Source organism: Chelmon rostratus, chromosome 19, assembly GCF_017976325.1.
Source record: "Chelmon rostratus isolate fCheRos1 chromosome 19, fCheRos1.pri, whole genome shotgun sequence".
In the NCBI taxonomy this organism is placed as follows: domain Eukaryota; kingdom Metazoa; phylum Chordata; class Actinopteri; order Chaetodontiformes; family Chaetodontidae; genus Chelmon; species Chelmon rostratus.
In genome coordinates this window covers 17,403,496-17,421,272 of record NC_055676.1, presented here as the reverse complement: position 1 = coordinate 17,421,272, position 17,777 = coordinate 17,403,496, and the positions used below count along the sequence as shown (strand labels likewise).

The 17,777-nt window shown below is 41.6% G+C and overlaps 1 protein-coding gene across 1 annotated transcript in view; it reads left to right on the top strand.

The window, feature by feature from the left end:
- Positions 1-1,054: 1,054 nt before the first annotated feature.
- LOC121623290 (lipoxygenase homology domain-containing protein 1) overlaps positions 1,055-17,777 on the top strand; it is a 28,446-nt gene continuing 11,723 nt past the window's right edge. Inside the window, exons 1-26 of the mRNA XM_041960532.1 lie at positions 1,055-1,781; positions 4,315-4,429; positions 6,212-6,292; positions 7,750-7,934; positions 8,728-8,826; positions 9,311-9,459; positions 9,552-9,675; positions 9,865-10,115; positions 10,193-10,328; positions 10,538-10,698; positions 10,780-10,866; positions 11,699-11,834; positions 11,960-12,114; positions 12,219-12,379; positions 13,758-13,834; positions 13,931-14,127; positions 14,207-14,399; positions 14,516-14,676; positions 14,763-15,096; positions 15,221-15,372; positions 16,050-16,183; positions 16,642-16,790; positions 16,909-17,013; positions 17,095-17,223; positions 17,324-17,491; positions 17,588-17,769. Of these exons, the coding sequence (XP_041816466.1) occupies positions 1,055-1,781; positions 4,315-4,429; positions 6,212-6,292; positions 7,750-7,934; positions 8,728-8,826; positions 9,311-9,459; positions 9,552-9,675; positions 9,865-10,115; positions 10,193-10,328; positions 10,538-10,698; positions 10,780-10,866; positions 11,699-11,834; positions 11,960-12,114; positions 12,219-12,379; positions 13,758-13,834; positions 13,931-14,127; positions 14,207-14,399; positions 14,516-14,676; positions 14,763-15,096; positions 15,221-15,372; positions 16,050-16,183; positions 16,642-16,790; positions 16,909-17,013; positions 17,095-17,223; positions 17,324-17,491; positions 17,588-17,769 (4,548 nt within the window). The remainder of the gene's footprint in view (positions 1,782-4,314; positions 4,430-6,211; positions 6,293-7,749; positions 7,935-8,727; positions 8,827-9,310; positions 9,460-9,551; positions 9,676-9,864; positions 10,116-10,192; positions 10,329-10,537; positions 10,699-10,779; positions 10,867-11,698; positions 11,835-11,959; positions 12,115-12,218; positions 12,380-13,757; positions 13,835-13,930; positions 14,128-14,206; positions 14,400-14,515; positions 14,677-14,762; positions 15,097-15,220; positions 15,373-16,049; positions 16,184-16,641; positions 16,791-16,908; positions 17,014-17,094; positions 17,224-17,323; positions 17,492-17,587; positions 17,770-17,777) is intronic.

Genomic DNA, 17,777 nt, shown 5'->3' with positions numbered 1-17,777 from the left:
ATTAATTAATTATCCATAATTAATTAACTGAAAATATTTTTTTCCGCTAAACAAATAATTTGAGGAAAATTTTGTGCATACATCTGAAAAGACACCTCAGCCAGTCTTACACTGAAGTTGTCTTGAAAATCTACGCTAGCAAAGAAATGTGCAAGAAATTCATACTGATTGCTTATTGCAGTGAGCAATGTGAATCAGTTGTATACATCACTGAAATATGATTTCAGATTCATTTCACACTTGAAAATGTGACCAAATATTTTATATATGTATTATATATTATAGAGTGAAACTTAATTGAAATGCATTTGCTTCTCCGGACCATATAGTTCTTCCATGAGCCTTTTAAACTAGGTTGTTGTTGTTTCCAGTCTTTATGCTAAGCTACGATAATCACCTGCTGGCTCTAGATTCATAATGAGCGTATATATGTGCACGAGTCTAGCATCAATCTCTTCATCTAACTTTTGGTAAGAAAACAAATGAGCATATTTTCCAAAGTGTTGGACTGTTCCTTAGAGTTTACGCTGAAATGTGATTTATACACACACATTGTTATATCAGAATAAACAAAGAGGAGTAGTTGTAAGGGTGAGATTATGTGTGTGTGTGTGTGTGTATGTGTCTGTGTCTACCTGTCTGTGTGCGTGTGGCTGCAGGTAAAAGCGAGACGCCCCCGGCCCGTAAAGCGATCCTAACACCATGAATAATGGAGAGTACCGTGGCAGAGAGGATAAGTTCTCTGTGCAAGGCTCCTTTTTCACAGGGCTTTCTCCCATGGGTCACGTGAGTGCTGAGGTGACAGTAATTTTTCATGAGTGGTGTGTGTTGGTTGTATGGCCATATATTGCCCAGATAGGCGACGTCCAGGCAGTCATCTCTCCCTCTGCATGTCCTGAGTCTGTATACCTGCAGCCGCACACACCCATGCTGCTCTGAACACCACAGTCCCTGAACCTCCCTGCAGCCAAGGGTCAAATGAATTGTCTTACACGATTAGAAACTCAAGGCAGCACTTACGAAACTAAAGGCCAGGGAAGTGGATAAATAAAAGATGCCGTCGAAACAGAAAAAATCCACAGCTTCAGAAGAAACCAAAGAGGTCAATGACGAAGTGGAGGAACCAGAGCCAGAGTTAAAGGAGAGGAGCAAAGGTGTGACCCGCGGGGATACCACAAAAGGAGAGAAGAGTCGGAAGAAACACAAGAGTGCCGAGAGCTCTGAGAATCAGGAGGCCCCAGAGAAAGAGAGGAAGAAAAAAGAGGGCGAAAAAGTAAAAGAGAAAAAGAAGAAAAAGAAGCCAGATGATGATGCTGGTGCTGGTGCTGTGATTGAAAATGAAGCTGAGGAGGGTGAGCAGAACAATAATGACCCCAAGACCAGTTCCAAAAAGGAGAAGCTCAAAGAGGAAGTGACTGAGGGAGCAAAGGAGGAAAAGAAGAAGAAGAAGAAGAAGAAATCCTCCGCAGAGAATCCAGAGGGGGAAGAGGAGATGGGATCCAAGGACAAGAAGTCAAAAGATGGCAAGAAGAAGAAGAAGTCTCACAATGATGATGATGAGGAGCCTTTGATTGAAGAGCAGGAAGAGGAGGAGGACTCAAAGAAAAAGAAAAAGAAGAAGGCAAAGAAGGGATCGGCGGACAGTGACGAAGATAAAAAGAAAAAGGGTAAAAAATCCAAGAACAAACAGGTAGACTATGCTGTTATCTACCAGAATGAGCTGCTGGACTACCACACCGATTCATCTGATGGATATGAGGATGAGTACTACAAAAAGAAAGGTAAGAGAAGTATTTTAGGTTAGACTCAGTTTCATGACATACGTGATGTATGTACTGTACCTGCCGCAGTGTCCCAGCTGGTCACATGTTGATTACAGGTTTCCTTCAGTTCCTTTCAACTCTGAGCAGGAGCACCCAGGGAATCCCTCTGTGATTGTTCTTGGGTGAAAGCTCAGTTATGTTCCACATGAATGGAGCCAAACAGAAGCTCTGAGGTAGACAGGTGCTGGGTGCCGTCCCAGTCTCAGGGGCTGGGAGAACCACCAGGGCCAGAGGCAGGGCCCAGAGCCAGAGGAGCTTTCTTGAAGCAGACCAGAGGTTTTAAAACAGTTTTAAAACCTTTTTTGTTGTTGTTTGGTTAGAGGGAAGAAGAACCGAGTTTGACTGTCATCCATTAGTCATGAATAAAGTTGCCAATCATCATTTGAAAAGCGACCCATTAACCCATTAACAGCACTGTGTTTTTCTGAAACGATATCCACTCATAGCAACTAAGACATGATATTGTTTTTATGGTTATGTTTGGCATTTACAGAGTTACAGTTTGGGAAAGAATGTGGTCTAATACTGAAAAGGTCTAGACAGGAAGTGCTTTCTGTGTTATTAAACTGAAACCACAACTTGTCCTTAATCTTAACCAAAGTGCTTTTGTTGCATGAACCCAGCCACACACTGGCCTGAGAGACTAGTAAACACAATTTGGCATAAAGGAGCATTTGGAAAATGCAGCATTCAGCTGTATGCGAAGGTGTTTTTAATGAGGAAAATGCAGATAAAAAAATGTGACATTTTCATTGTATTTTCCAGCATTTTTACTGCCAGATACATGCTTCCATAAAGAAACTGTGGTAGGGATTGTGACAAGGGCAGTGAGTGTCATTATTTAGCATCAGTAGCAGTGATACATGCCTGTGGACATGTCTTTCTTACCTCACTGGCTCCCTTAGGTCTCTGACACTCCAAGGAGTTTATCACGGCTCAGTTTTACCAGGCCACTGTCTATCTGATTTTATCAGGTGTCTCTCTTTCACTTTAATCCGGCTTTAATAGCTCTGCTCACTGTTAATTAGGTATCCATGTCCCTATCGACTTTGGTCAAATTGCTCTTTATCAGGTCTCTGACTCGCCTTTCCTCCTCTCCTGGATGTTTTGTCTTCTATCTCTGCTTCCTCTTTGTGTGTGTATGTCGAGTTATGTATATTGTGAATTTCCCTTCAATTCCTACAGGGAACCAAGTCCACCAGTCTACCTAGATTGGACATCACGTTATCCTCCGTTGGCCATACCTTCCAGTCGATCTTACATAACCACAAGAGAGAAGAGTTTACATTTACGTACAGGCGTGCAGCAGGACTATAGAATTACCATTACTGCATAGGCTGAGCTATTGAGTCACAGGCAACAGCCAATCAGTGACTAATCTCCTGCTCAAGATTTAATGTTGAGACTGGACTTCAATCTCAGGCTTTTTCACAAATCCTTTCCAAAAAATACAGATTATTTGTTTGTGTGTTGGGATTTACAAACATTTAATAAGTCATTACCAGCATATTGAATTGTGACTCATACAATAAGAAGATCTGATTATACATCAACTTACAAGAATAACAGTCCACAGCCATGCCAGCAGCACTGAGGCTGTACATAGGCACAATGGTGCTTTGAACTAAATGTTAACATGGACGTGCAACCTGGTCACAATGACAATACTAACATGCAGATATTAAGCAGGTACAGTGTTTACCATGTTTCCCAAATTACAGTTAATTAACACTGAATACAAGGTAGAGCTGAGGCTGATGGGAATGTCATTAGTTTTGCAGGGATTTGGAGCTAAACCAAGGTAACTGAACTACAAAGTAAGCAAATTGAAATTTTGTCCTGATGGTGGAGCAAAATGAAAAGTCTGAAGGTCACTAAAGTGATTAATGTTCATCCTGAGGGGGGCATGAATGCCTGTACCAAATTTCATGGCAATCCATCCAATAGTTAGTAGAGAGACATTTAGTCTGGGCGAAAGTGCTGGACTGACAGATCAATACTGCCAACCCTAGAGCCATACTGCAAGCATGCAGTGCATGTCCACTCTTATCTTCCCCTCCTCCATAACAAACCCTCAAATGACACAAACTGAGGCACATTTCAGAGACTGTGTATTCTGTTTTGATCCTGTTTACCCTCCCATCAACTCAGTGGCTTGGTCAGATGAAAGGACACATTTGTGAAATGTGAGAGAGGCTTGGCTGCTGCAACACACCAGACATGGATTCGCTGCAGATTCGCCGCATTGAATTCCCTGGCAACCGTGCATGGAAGGAAACATAATGCTGCCTAATGTTTATAGATTATTGGACACTGTGAGAGGATGTGACTTTGTGTTTGTCCTTTTATTCAAGTTTTAACTCTTTTAATTATTAAGACCTTGTTAGATTTATCCACCGTACGTGCTCTCATTCTCTCAGAATTGTAATGTTTATTACGACGTGGACAACGCTGTACAGATTTCCTCTTTCCAATCTCCTGTCTCTTTCAGTGTATGAGGTGGTCACTGTCACAGGTGATGTAAAGGGAGCCGGGACAGATGCCAATGTGTTTGTCACCCTTTTTGGAGACTTTGGCGTCACTCCCAAGGTTCATCTGGCAAGCAAGTGAGTTTAAAAGGGTTTTTGTTGATGTCACTGAATTATAGCGTTCTTTGATAAATATGCTGTCTTTAAAACTCTAAATCAGGTCTCTGTGACTCACACTGCTGACATGTTTGAACTTACTGTGTTATATCTGTCCTTCAATTCAATGAGTCAAGTTGAGTTCATTCTATTTCAGTTAATACATAATGTATAATTAGTAAGCTTGGCTAGTTTTCTTTTTGGCTATTTCAATGTCAGCTGCTAACTGTTAACGTTTTCTATTCCTCTCTGATCCTTCAGCACAGAAAAGAGGTATTTTCTCATCAGTCTACTAAAGGATGGTTATGATTCTGTCCTTGTGTTGGGTTGTATTGTGCATATAACACTGTATGAGAGATCATTCCTGCTCAGCATCAGCCTGCCTTTAATCAAGACAAAATCAGTTTGCACACATGGATCTCTTTGACCTGTTTGTCAAAAGCTGAAACTTAAAAGTCATTTGATGCACGTTCATAGCATAAGGTTTGGTTGTGGTGCAGGAATCTTTCTTCTATACAGTCATATAAAGTGTCGGACACAGAATATCTGGAGTAAGGAGGAACTATGTGACATGGCCGGTCTTCTTTTCCATTGAGAGGCAAATGAAAGAAGACCACGATGTCATTTCTGTGGATGATCAAATGACTCTCAGGGGATCTTATCAGCAGCAGGCTCCCTTTATCCCTGCACACCTCGATTGACAGATTGAGTTACCTGTGCAGCGTATAGGATATACCAACTTATTGTAAGCCACATGGGACCATGTCACCCACACCTTGTGGTGGTCTCATTCATCCATTTCAGACAGAATCAGCATGCTATGTATTCAGAATCTCCATGGTATGTGGTTGTAGTGTTGCTCAGCTGATGAAATACTACATATGGTAATTGATGAGTCATTTTTGTCATATGAGAAACATACTGCATAGTAAGGAGTTTCACCTTACTCCAATATATATTAGGTCCTGCCTGTATTGTGTAATGATCAATTAAAACCACAACATGATACAGGTAAGGGAGGGCTGCTATGTCTCCAGGCATATTTGCCCGATTGAAAATAGAGGCAGAGTAAAAATGCAACTTTTTGGAAATTCACTGTGATTATAACATTCAAATTGCATGAATTCCAAAGTTTGCATTGGGTTTGTTTTTTCACATAATCAATGTCTCCCCATCATTTTCTTGCAGTTCATTTTACACGGAAACAGAGAACAAGGGCATGTATTCACGTGTGCTGGGCAGTATTTCATTCTTGGCAGTTCTTTTACAGTATATGACACTGTGCTCCTTAATTATGGGAGTCTTGGCATTGTCTGTGGGTTGAATATTGTAGAGAGAGGAGAACAGATGGAGATGTGGGTCAGAGACAAAGGCAGGCATTCTTTGTTAATGAAAAAGAGGGTGTCTGATTCGCTGTGGTTGGCAGAGGGGATCCTCTGTGCTCACAGGCCCGGTTCGTCTCTGTGTAGGAAAGGAGGAGGAGGAGGGAACGTTGAAGTGGCTGAGCCTCAGGAGGTTTCAGATTATGCCACTGCATGAGACCACCAGGCCACCATAAGCCGGATCAGGCAGGGAGGAGATGTAATTTACAGTTCTGTAGTTCAGTTGTCTGTCTGGACTGTGTTTCTTCAACCCCTGTAATCTCTCCTGATCAAATAGAGCATTCTCTTTGTCTCTCTCTCTCTCTCTCCCACATACACACACACACACTAATTTTGTATTTCTCCCAGCTTCTGACATTTTCCATGTTTCCTCAATTTACAGAAGTCGAACTGCCTTTGAAAAGAATAAGACTGACGTTTTCCGCATCAAAACACACAACGTGGGGCCTATGAAGAAGCTGAGGTACTGTACAGCAGATTTAATGTGACAAAAAACCCCAAAGTGCTGACTACGTGTGATGACATATATAGGACTGAATTATGTGTAAATATGCTATAATACCCCTTTGTTGTTTGCATGGCTGCAGCAGATGCACGAAATGCACAGCTGCAGGTCACTGACAACATCACAGTTTATGCTTCATAGTTAAGTATACCTCACACAGGATAACAGCAGCTTACAGAGGGGATCACACAGGAACATTTCTCACTTATTTTCCAGCTGTGCCACTGGCCATCAAAGGATTTCATCCAGTGACAGGAGGTTAAGCTCCATCTGTTGTTGGGAGTTAGTGTCTTACTCCCGAGGAGGCTGAGTTACATCACAGCCGGCAGACGTGAACAGTGAAATGAGGCAGCAGGACACATTTAAAAGTCAATGAGTGCAAAAAGTGGAGATGCGGCACTGTGGCTCAGAAAAATAATAACTGTGGAAGTGTTGCCAGTATGTGAACCTTGATTTTCGATTGTTTTATCAAACTGCTTTTTCCAAGATCAAGAACGATTCTACAATATTGTTGAAGACATTTCCAGATGAATGTGAATCTATCCATTTACTCGAATTTTGTTATAGTATGAATAAATATTATAAAATCAGACAAAGGATGAGAAAGCTTTTCACTCCACAACTGCATTTCAGTTTACCAACCTACTTGTGTTAAACTGCAGTGATCCTCAAACAAAAGTAACCACAGGTCCTGAAGTTTATAGGATCCTGTAACAATTCATATGCTCATCTGTCCCCGTTTGACTGCAGCTACTCATAAACTGAATGTGCTATTAGGAGTCCAGCTATTGAAGGGTATCTGGATTTATGTGTGCAGTCTGATAAGCAGCTGTTAAGTGTGATAAGTGTTAGTTTTGGAGCAGCTTGAGATTTCATTAGTGCTACCAACACTGCTTCATGGATTGTTCAGATTCTGGAGATGAAATGTTGTAAGAAGCAGTTCGAGTGAAACCCTGGTAGGCTAAGGGTTAAGGTGCCATGCAAGATCCAGTGGGGAACCCTTGTTGAATGTGGTTTTCCTCTATCTTCTTGTCATTTCCAGACTGTTGACTTTGCTACCAAATTAGTTCACTTTTCCAAACTCGCTATGATGTACTGATCACCAGCAGTTTTACAGGTTATTAGTAAAATAATGCATTGAAATGAATGAGAGTGAATATCCTAATTTTAAAGAAAGTTTAAAGAAACTTTGTTGTCGTAAGGTTACTGGGTCAAATCTAGCCCAGGAAACTTAATGTGTGCAGCCTTCTGCTTATCTCTACTGTGAAATCTAACAACAAAAAACGATAGTTTCTACATTGTTTGGTATTTACCACTGCAGAAAAACAAAGGGATGGGTGCATGTGATGTAGCGAGCTCAGTTGTGATTACCTACAGGTTGAGTTCACGTCACATTATGACGGTTGACTCCACAGGATTGAGCACGACAACACAGGGATGAACGCCAGCTGGTTCTTGGACAGGGTGGTGGTGACCGACATGAACCGGCCACATCTGCGCTTCTATTTCGCCTGCAGCAACTGGCTGAGTCGTGAGGAGGCAGACAACCTGTTTGTCAGGGACCTGCTGGGCAGCATGAACCCCATGGACGTCCCAAAATGTAGGTCACTGTGGGACAAACACATTACACAAAGTAGAAACAAAGGTTCACAAAGGCTAAAAGTAAATAACAGTTGATTAAGATTACTAATACCTCCACCACTTTTCAGAGAAACCCCTGGGTTTGAACAGAAAGACTACAGTTTGAAGATGCCCAAAAGCCATTAGAAAATACAATATACTCAGGCCTTGAAATCTGATAGCTAATCAGACTGCAAGTCCTGTTCAGCTATTTTCCACCATAAACCCTCTCATCAATTGAATGAGTTGAACCAAGAAGAAAGATATCGTACTGTATTCCAAAATAAAACCACCACAACTGAACAGAAGCATATGTTGTTGTTTTTTTTAGAAACTTGCCAGTGTTAGCACCGTGTGTCTGGCCAGTTGTGCACAAAGGTGTCCGATATCCTGCAGATCCTACTGTGTCAGGCTGTAAATGAATTCTATCAGAGTGTAATCCTCGGGTAAAGCAGCCCGTGCCCTGTGTTGCAATGTGATCTAGCATCTTAGTAGCTGTGGTCAACCAAGCAGAGCATAGCTGTGAGGGAGCAGCCAGAGCAATATGGCTGTAACTCACCAAACACACGCACACACACAGTTATGAATATTTATGCTGGAAACCTTCTCAGTGTGGATTAGCAAGGAACCCGAGAGTCCAACTTATTATTATGACACAGTGTTGCTAATTGCGTCTTATCTGGGCGGAAACAAATGTACTAAACTGTTAGCCTTTATGATGCATTGTTTATGTAAATCGCTGTTTTCTTAATTTCCTGTTTCATGTTTTGCAGTAAATAAGTACATAGTGAGTGTGTTCACTGCTGACATGAAGGGAAGCGGAACTGATGCTGATGTCTTCCTAAATATTTTTGGAGAGAATGGTGACACAGGTACTTAAAGGCTGCAACTAATGATTTTTTTCATCACTGATCATCCTGTTGATTGTTTTTTTTATATTAACTGATTAACCACACAGTCAATGCAACATAAAATGTTGGACAATATTTAATTAATTTCCCAGAGCCTAACGAGATTTGCTTGTTTTGTCTGATTTACAGACAGAAACAGTCCAAAAGATATTACATTAAGCAACCAGAGAAAAACTGAAATCCTCACATTTGTGAAGCTGCAACCAGCAAATGTGCCATTTTAGCTTGATAAATGAATACATTGCAAAATAGCAGGCGATTAAGTTTTTGAATAATCTATCAACAAAAAAACATTTCAGCGCTACGCTCAAATACTCTGATTTGCCACCATTAATAGCCAAGACACATATTATTGTACATTTCTAGTTACTATAATGACTGTAGCTGCCTGTGTGATTTCAGTGTGTTTGATTCCTATTCTAAAATACTCTGTTTCTCATGAAAGGAGAGAGACGACTGGACAGTGACAAAGACAACTTTGAACGTGGGTCAGAGGACAAGTTTACAATAGAGGCACCAAACCTGGGAAGGCTGAGAAAAATCACCATCGGCCACAACAACAGAGGCTCATCAGCTGGATGGTTTCTAGATAAGGCATGCACAATGTGCCATGCAAGCAACATCTTTACAGAAGTCCACACATACATGAAAACACTGATGTCATCCTGCATAATGTGTCTCTCCAGGTGGTAATTGATGACATGGGGAATAAAGAAGTCTATGAGTTCCCAGTTAATCGCTGGTTTGCCATGGATGAAGATGATGGCAAAATACAGAGAGATGTGTTGGTTGGATCCATTCAACCGATGGGTGAGAACAACACAAGCCACTATACAAATGACATAATCAGCGCAAAGAAGTAGCTTATAATGTCGACGTACAGCTGCTTAACTGAATTTCAACTTTAACATATGGCCAAAGGCAATTATCATATCTAATTCTGTTAGAATTTAGTGATAATTCGTGATTTTTTTTGTGCATTTTTCTGCATCTACTTAGGAATCATATACAATGTACAAGTGATGACTGGAGATGTGAGAGGTGCAGGCACCAACTCTAAGATCCACATGGTCATGCATGGCTCCAAAGGTGTGAAGAACAGTGGCAAAGTCTTCCTGGAGGGTGGTGCTTTCGAGCGTGGTCTCATCGACATTTTCAACGTGGAGATTTGCGAACTGATCAGCCCACTCAGCAGAGTCACCATCGGGCACGACAACGGGGCTGTTGGTGCTGGATGGTACTGTGAAAAGGTACTGCACTTTTGTTTTTGGTAACAGAATGAGCCTCAAAGTGTCACTCATCTACCAAGTACCTATTTCCCTTCTAGGTGGTAATATACTGTCCATTCACGGGCATTGAGCAGACGTTTCCATGCGGGATGTGGCTGGATGAGGATGAGGGGGACGGACTGATTGAAAGGGAGCTGTATGAAATGGTCTCCCTCAGGCAGAAAAAACAAAAGAGTGGGTGGTTTCATTTGACTCACAGATCACTGTTCAGTGAGAGAAACGCAAATCACATCTTCTATTAACCTAAAAGGAATTCAAATTCCATTTTATCCAATTGTATTTGATTCTAAAAAACATGTGGGCTTCTTATTTAGGGGCCTTTTGAATTCTTAAAAACAACGCATGCTTACATGAGAATCAGATCTAGTCTTCTTCATCTCCAGAGTACCCATGGTCTCTGTGGATCTGGACATCAGATGTGAAGGGGGCAGGGACAGATGCCCAGGTGTTTCTGCAGATCTATGGAGAGAGGGGCAAGTCTGATGAGATCAAACTGGAAAACAACTCAGACAGTTTTGAACAGGCCCAGCTTGATAAATTCATGGTAAGACCTTGATCATCTGCTAAACTGAGCCCATTGCAGCGTCTTCCACTGTTATTTGACCTTCTTTTGGCGTCATTGTAGATTGAAATGCCAGACATAGGAAGACTGCTGAAACTGCGCATCTGGCATGAGAAGAGACATCCATTCGCTGGCTGGCATTTAGCAAAGGTGAAGCCCATTGCTCTGTCTGTCTGACCACATTTACACCTGGTTAAAATGCGATCTGTATCCGGACATGTCATAAGGAAAAACGCATGTTAATGCAAGATCTGCTTCACCACATCTGGAGGTAGTCTGGCTCTCAAGGCTAGCCCCAAAGTGGCCTACCCGCCAGTGCCGCAACACACCCGCACAAACTGACACAGTATGTTTTTCTACAAAGAATGGAATAACGTAATGTATTATGTTTGCTGAATTTACAAGAGGGGACAAGTAATTCAAACTGATAATAATTAAAACTTTTTCAGTAGACAGCATTTTACAAATTTTATAAAGTAGAGTAGTAGTTGCGGAGGACAGCGATCCAATTTCAATGAGGATAACAAGAACACATTAAAAATGTGTGAAATGTGTAAACACGAAGGCAAGATTGGAACGTTTATTATCCGGATACAGATCTCATTTTAATACCAGGTGTAAATGAGTTTCCTGACCTTTCAGTGTAAGGTGTTAAGTCTGTTGTATTATGTCCTCCCATTGTTATACTGAATAAGAGTTTAATCTTACTCCTAATCACAGAAATAATGATAAGATGAGGCTGCAATCCAAATGTTTCACAGAAAGAAAAACCTTTTCTCAGCCACCAGCTTTCAGAAAAACCCTGGTACTTCTTTTGGTGTGGCCTAGTATACATTGCTTGAAAGTAACTCTATCTATCTCACTGGAGATTGTCAGCTGTTTGGTAAATGTTTGTTAATGCCACTGCTGCAGTCTTCATTTGTCTGAAGGTTAGATCATGAGCCAGAACTGAAGACGAAAACATGGCTGTGACTTTCTGCAGGTGACTTTGCTCAAGACCTTGACAATGGAGAAATATTCTTTCCATTGTGGCCGTTGGCTGGACATCAATGAAGACGACAATGAGATTGTTAGAGAGCTTCCGGCTATTGGAGCACTCATCGATGAGCCGCTGCCCTGTAAGAAACACGCTGAGGACATCCCCATGAGAATTTGTTGAGTTGATCATAAAAACACACAAGCTTTTCGACAGAGAGTTCAGTCATGACATTATGTGAATGTACTTCTCTGGTTCCTTAATCAGTGATAAAGTATCGTGTAACCATCTGCACCGGCAACGTCAGCGGCAGTGGCACCGATGCCAGCGTCTTCCTCAACATTATCGGTGACTTGGGTGACACAGGGGAACGACTCATGATTATGAGCAAAAACAACGTCAACAAATTTGAAAAGGGCAACGTGAGTGCGTCATTAACACACAACGAACACAGAAAATACGTTAATGTTGTCAGGGAAATGTGCTGTGAGCATCTTTAACCAGTTTTCTCTCTGTCTTCCCTCAGCATGATGAGTTTCTCATTGAGTCTGTGTCCTTGGGCCAGGTGCGCAGAGTGCGTGTCGGCCATGATGGCCGCGGTGGAGGCTGTGGTTGGTTCCTTGATAAGGTGATGGTCAGGGAGGAGGGCCAGCCAGAGAGTTTGGCCATTGAGTTCCCCTGTTTCAGGCAAGGCAATAATACTACAGTACATATGACTTAAAGGACTAGTTTGACATTTTGGGAAACACAGTTACACGCTTCTCTTCCTGAGAGTTGTATGAGAAGATCGATACCACTCACATGTCTGTACGATAAATATGAAACTGCAGCCAGGAGAAAGTTAGCTTAGCATAGCACAAAGACTGGAAGCAAGGGGAAACAGCTAGCCTGGCTCCAAAATGCACCATCCAGCACCTCTAAAGCTCTAGAATCAGCACGTTATATCTCGTTTGTGTTTGTTTTAAATGTAGAAAGGTGTGGTTTTGTAGGGTGTTATGTGCTGGAATATTTACTGGCATAGTCTGTGCTGGTTGATTCCAACCTTGTGATGACTGCTGGCTCTAGCTTCATAGTAAATGGAGATTGATAGCAACATGCTTATATTTGAAAAGGAAACAATTAACATAGGTTATCATAAAACAAATAAAAAGTGTAGTTTTTATACTTTGGTTTCTATATGGATTAAACAAATTATTCACTGTTATGTATCAAAATTTGGAGGTGCTGGTAGACAGACTTTTTTAAACTTTGGACTGAGCCACGTGAGCTGTTTTTTCCTGCTTCCAGTCTTTATGACAAGTTAAGATAACTGGTTGCTTATTTATAATACAGATATGAAAGTGTCTGTTTGTTTTATGTATTGTTATGTACATCATTTTTTAGTGTAGATTTTTCTTGTTAATTCTTTAATCTGTAACCCACCAAAGCACCAACCAGTGGGATAAAATTGCCCAACGAGCCCTAAAAGCCTCCTTAATTGGCCACGCTTACTTTCACTAGTTCTCCAGTAGAGTGTGTTTAAGCAGTTAGGCAGCTGATGGATGTATTTTGTGCTACAAATGGCCACTAAATGCACAGTGGTCAGCCAGATCTCTCCCTCTGTAATTGGAGCCAAACCACAAGGCTGAGGTGCAGAGTTACATCTGGAAAGAGGCCGTCTGTCTGTTCTGCTCCTGTCTGTCTGTTACTAATTTCCTAATCTAATCTGTAATCTTTGGCTACTTAAAATGTTTGGTGATTTGATTAAATGGGAGCTAATGCATTAACCAAAAACTTAAACCTGGTAAATGTCATTGTTGTGCAGAGATCCAGCTAATGAATTTTAATGTTTGAGTCTCACCTTTTTTAAACTGAATATTTTCTTACCTTCTTGTCAATAATAGTGTCTTGAATTTGAGAGATTCTGTAAATCTCATGAGACCATTCTGGCAGAATAAATGTTATAAATGAATAATTAACATTTGCTCTTCTTTCCACACATATTTCCATTTTTTGCTGGGAGGGTTGATCTCATCCTGCGTTTACTGCTATAGGATTAAATGTGTGTGATTGGGCTTTTCTTCAGGTGGTTGGACCGCAACGAGGATGATGGACAGATTGTCCGTGAGTTGGTTCCATCTGGAGACGGCCTGCGTCTCTTTAGTGAGTGCACAAACCAAGAACAACCTGAAAGAGGTAAACATATCTTCTTAATATTTCTATAAATTACATTATTGTTCTAATTTCCATCCTCCTAAGATGTCAGCTACCACATCGCAATCAAGACGGGCAGTGTGAATGGGGCCAGCTCGGATTCCAAGGTGTTTGTCAAGCTGTATGGGGAGAAGGGCGATACCAACAAGATGATACTGGCAGTTTCCGACAACGACCTCAGGAACTACTTTGAGACGGGACGCACTGACATTTTTACCATAGACACCTTTGACATTGGACAGGTTAGTTCTTCAGACATGTATACACTTCGCAGAAAAAAACATTTGTTTGTGTTAAATCTCATGTTCTCTGTGTTTACAGATAAATCGCCTTCTGATTGGTCACACTAATGAGGGCTTGCGGGCCGGATGGTTTCTGGACAGCGTGCAGATCTCGGTACCGGTTCATGGGAGACAGTACATGTTCCCGAGCCACCGCTGGCTCTGCAAAGACGAGGCTGATGGGAAAGTGGAGGTCGAGATCTATCCAAGTGAGGTCTTGGACATCGAACAATGTAAATAACAACAACGTAAAAAGAACTATACAGTCAGAATATATCATTTTTAACACAGTAACAGTGATTATGAGTTATAATACTGTCATAATACTGCAATGCTCCCTCTCTAACAGTGATCAACTATGAAGTAACAGTGGTCACAGGGGACGTGCGTGCAGGTGGCACCAACGCCAATGTCTTCTGTCAGATTTACGGAGATGAAGGAAAAACCGAAGTTCTGGCCCTTATGAGTCGCTCCAACAATTTTGAACGTGGCACCACTGAGATCTTCAAGGTCTGTATAAAGCCAGTGTCATGTAATGTCAACGTATGTGGGAGATTTAAGTTCCTGGTTTGCCCACTGTTTCATACCTAACACAGATCGAGGCTCACGATGTTGGTAAGATCTACAAGATACGTATCTACCATGATGGGAAGGGTATCGGAGATGGCTGGTTCCTGGAGACAGTGGACATCAAGCGGCTGACAATGGCTATGGTGCAGGTTGAGGTGAAGAAGGAGGACACCAAGAAAGACAAAAAGAAGGACAAGAAAAAGAAGAAGAAAGAAGAAGAGGAGGAAGTGGAGATTGTTGAGGAGCTGCAGGAAGTGGTGGAGACATTTACTTTTTCTTGTAGCCGCTGGCTGGCCAGGGATGAGGAGGATGGGGAGATTGTGGTGGAGCTGCTGACTGATGACAACGAAGACCTGGAGGGTGAGTAGAGTACGAGCGTAATGTGTTTCTTCCACAGGCTAGGTTGTTTTTATTGTGACATTTTAAATGAATGTCACTCATGACGTGCATTTTCTCACTGTGCCTGAATGTGTTTTCCTCTCAGTGAACTCATATGAGGTTCACGTGTTTACCGGGACTATGTGGGGGGCGGGGACTGACGCCAATGTTTACATTAACATGTATGGAGAGATTGGCGACACGGGGGAGCGACGGCTCAGGAAGTCAAACAACCTGAACAAATTTGAGAAAGGCCAGGTAAGCTTTGCTTCTGTCGCTTCCAGATGTGCACATTTCTATCTGATAATCTGAGTGTTGATATAAATGTTTCTGCTTTAAAGGAACAGTTTGACATTTTGGGAAATACGCTTTCTTGCAGCGTTTGATGAGAGGTAGCATATCACTCTCATGTCTGTCTCTTAATTATGAGGCTTTAGAGTTCCCGATGGGTGACTTTCTAACCTTTGGATAGAGCCAGATTTGCTGTTTTCCCCAGTTTCCAGTCCTTATGCTAAGATAACCATCTTTTGGATATATAGATAATAATTAAACTAAAAAATTTATTTAGTTATTGAGCTCAAAAGTTATAATAATCTATAAAATCAATTAAACGACGTGGCACTTTACAGCATCTTATCTGCAAGATTTTCAAAAGAAATGTGTTCTTGCCACCAGTTATCTGAGGTTTCTTTCTTCCACTGTTCGTAACGTATTGTAGATGTATTTGTCTGACCTGCTGTGTTCTACATGGTCATGATTGTTATCAGTGATACCTTTTTCAGGATAAGTCTCAGCTGTCAAACAAATGTTGGATCTAAAGGTTGCAGGTTGAATAAAGATCAAATAAATAAATAACGAGGCTCTAATGGACTGCTAACCTAAGGCCTGTGACATTTCTTGACCCTTTGTCACTGGCTTGTTCGCGTGTGTCCCAGGAGGACATTTTCAGCATCACGGCGGTCGACCTGGGGATCTTGAAGAAACTGAGGATCCGACATGACAACAGCCAGGCCAGCGCCGGCTGGTTTTTGGACAGAGTGGAAATTGTAGACAACAAAGATGACACCACGTAAGTCATGATGATGTTAGAAGGAGAGCAGAGATCCATCAGCTCTTTAATTCAGATGTGTTACTGCATCTTCACACAAATCCCTTGAATAATTGAACCAGTAAATTATGAAAAAATACTTAATAATTTTCTTCACAAATGAAAAATAATTTACACCTTGCTGAATCTCTCTTTACACCAAATCAGTGGTTTCACAAAACAGCATCAGCCAGCATAGCAGACAGAACATCTACACAGCATGTCTGTAGAGCTCCACCGTGTGGTGTGAAATGGTATTATTTAGGTGTTCTGGGTAAGAGACAGCCAATCTGTGGAGACTTTGGACCAATCTAAATAGAGATTGCCATTTTCTCAAGTTATTTTTGGACTTGGAAACATTTGACACTCCTAAACTACACACAGGTTATTGTATTGTTACTACAGGCTGTACACTGCACATGCACTATATTGTTTTTTAGGTACTTTTTCCCTTGTAAGCGCTGGCTGGCTATAGACGAGGATGATGGACAGCTTGCCAGGGAGCTGGTTCCTGTGGATGAGGCCTTTATGAGGAAAGGGGATGATGATGAGGAAGACTCTGAAGCCACACTTGGTCTTGAACAGAAAGGTGAGAGCAACCTTATGGCTGCCATGAGAAAGAGAGTAAAACTCTGCTGACGAATCAAAGTGACCTCTGATGAAGAAGTTTTATTTATTCATTCTGTTTTTTATTATTATTATTATAGCCATGTCAACAACATACACCATCAGGATAAAAACCGGTGACAAAAAGTACGCAGGAACTGATGCTAATGTCTTTATGATCCTATATGGCAACAAGGATGACACAGGTAATTCTTCAGACTGTCATTTATATCTGTGTGCATGTGTGTTTAAATTACTGAATTATTCTGTGATGTGCATATCTACAGGAATAATTAACCTGAAGGCGTCAAAGACTCATAAAAATAAGTTTGAGCAGGGTATGACTGATGAGTTCACAGTGGAAGCTGTGGACATCGGGCCACTGAAGAAGCTACGTATTGGACACGATAACTGTGGTACAGTAGGACAGACTCCCTGCCTGTACAGCAAATAATCCAAAATTAGTCAGGATCTGTCTACATAATGTGATCGCAATAATCTGTGTTGATGTTTAAGGAGGAGGATCAGCAGGCTGGTTCCTTGACTGGGTGGAGATTGATGCTCCGTCTCTTGGACAGAAGCTGCGCTTCCCCTGTGGTCGTTGGCTGGATAAAGGGGAGGATGATGGGGCCATCGTGCGGGACCTTTTCCCTAATTCCCTTCAGACGGACCTTTACACACCATGTAATTCCCACTGAGTCACTGCATTACAGTCCAAATCACACCTGATGAAGATATTTGTCATTTGATGCACATAATTTTATTTTGCTTATTTTGTAGTTGTCCCTTACGAGATTAAAACCTTCACAAGTGACTTGTTTGGAGCCGGCACAGATGCAGATGTCTTCATTGTCCTGTATGGGCGAGATGCAGTGTGCAGCCAGCAGAAGTCTCTGTGTGTCAACAAAAGGGAGAGGAGGATGTACTTTGAGAGAGGAGCTGAGGACATGTTTATTGTTGAGGTAAAATA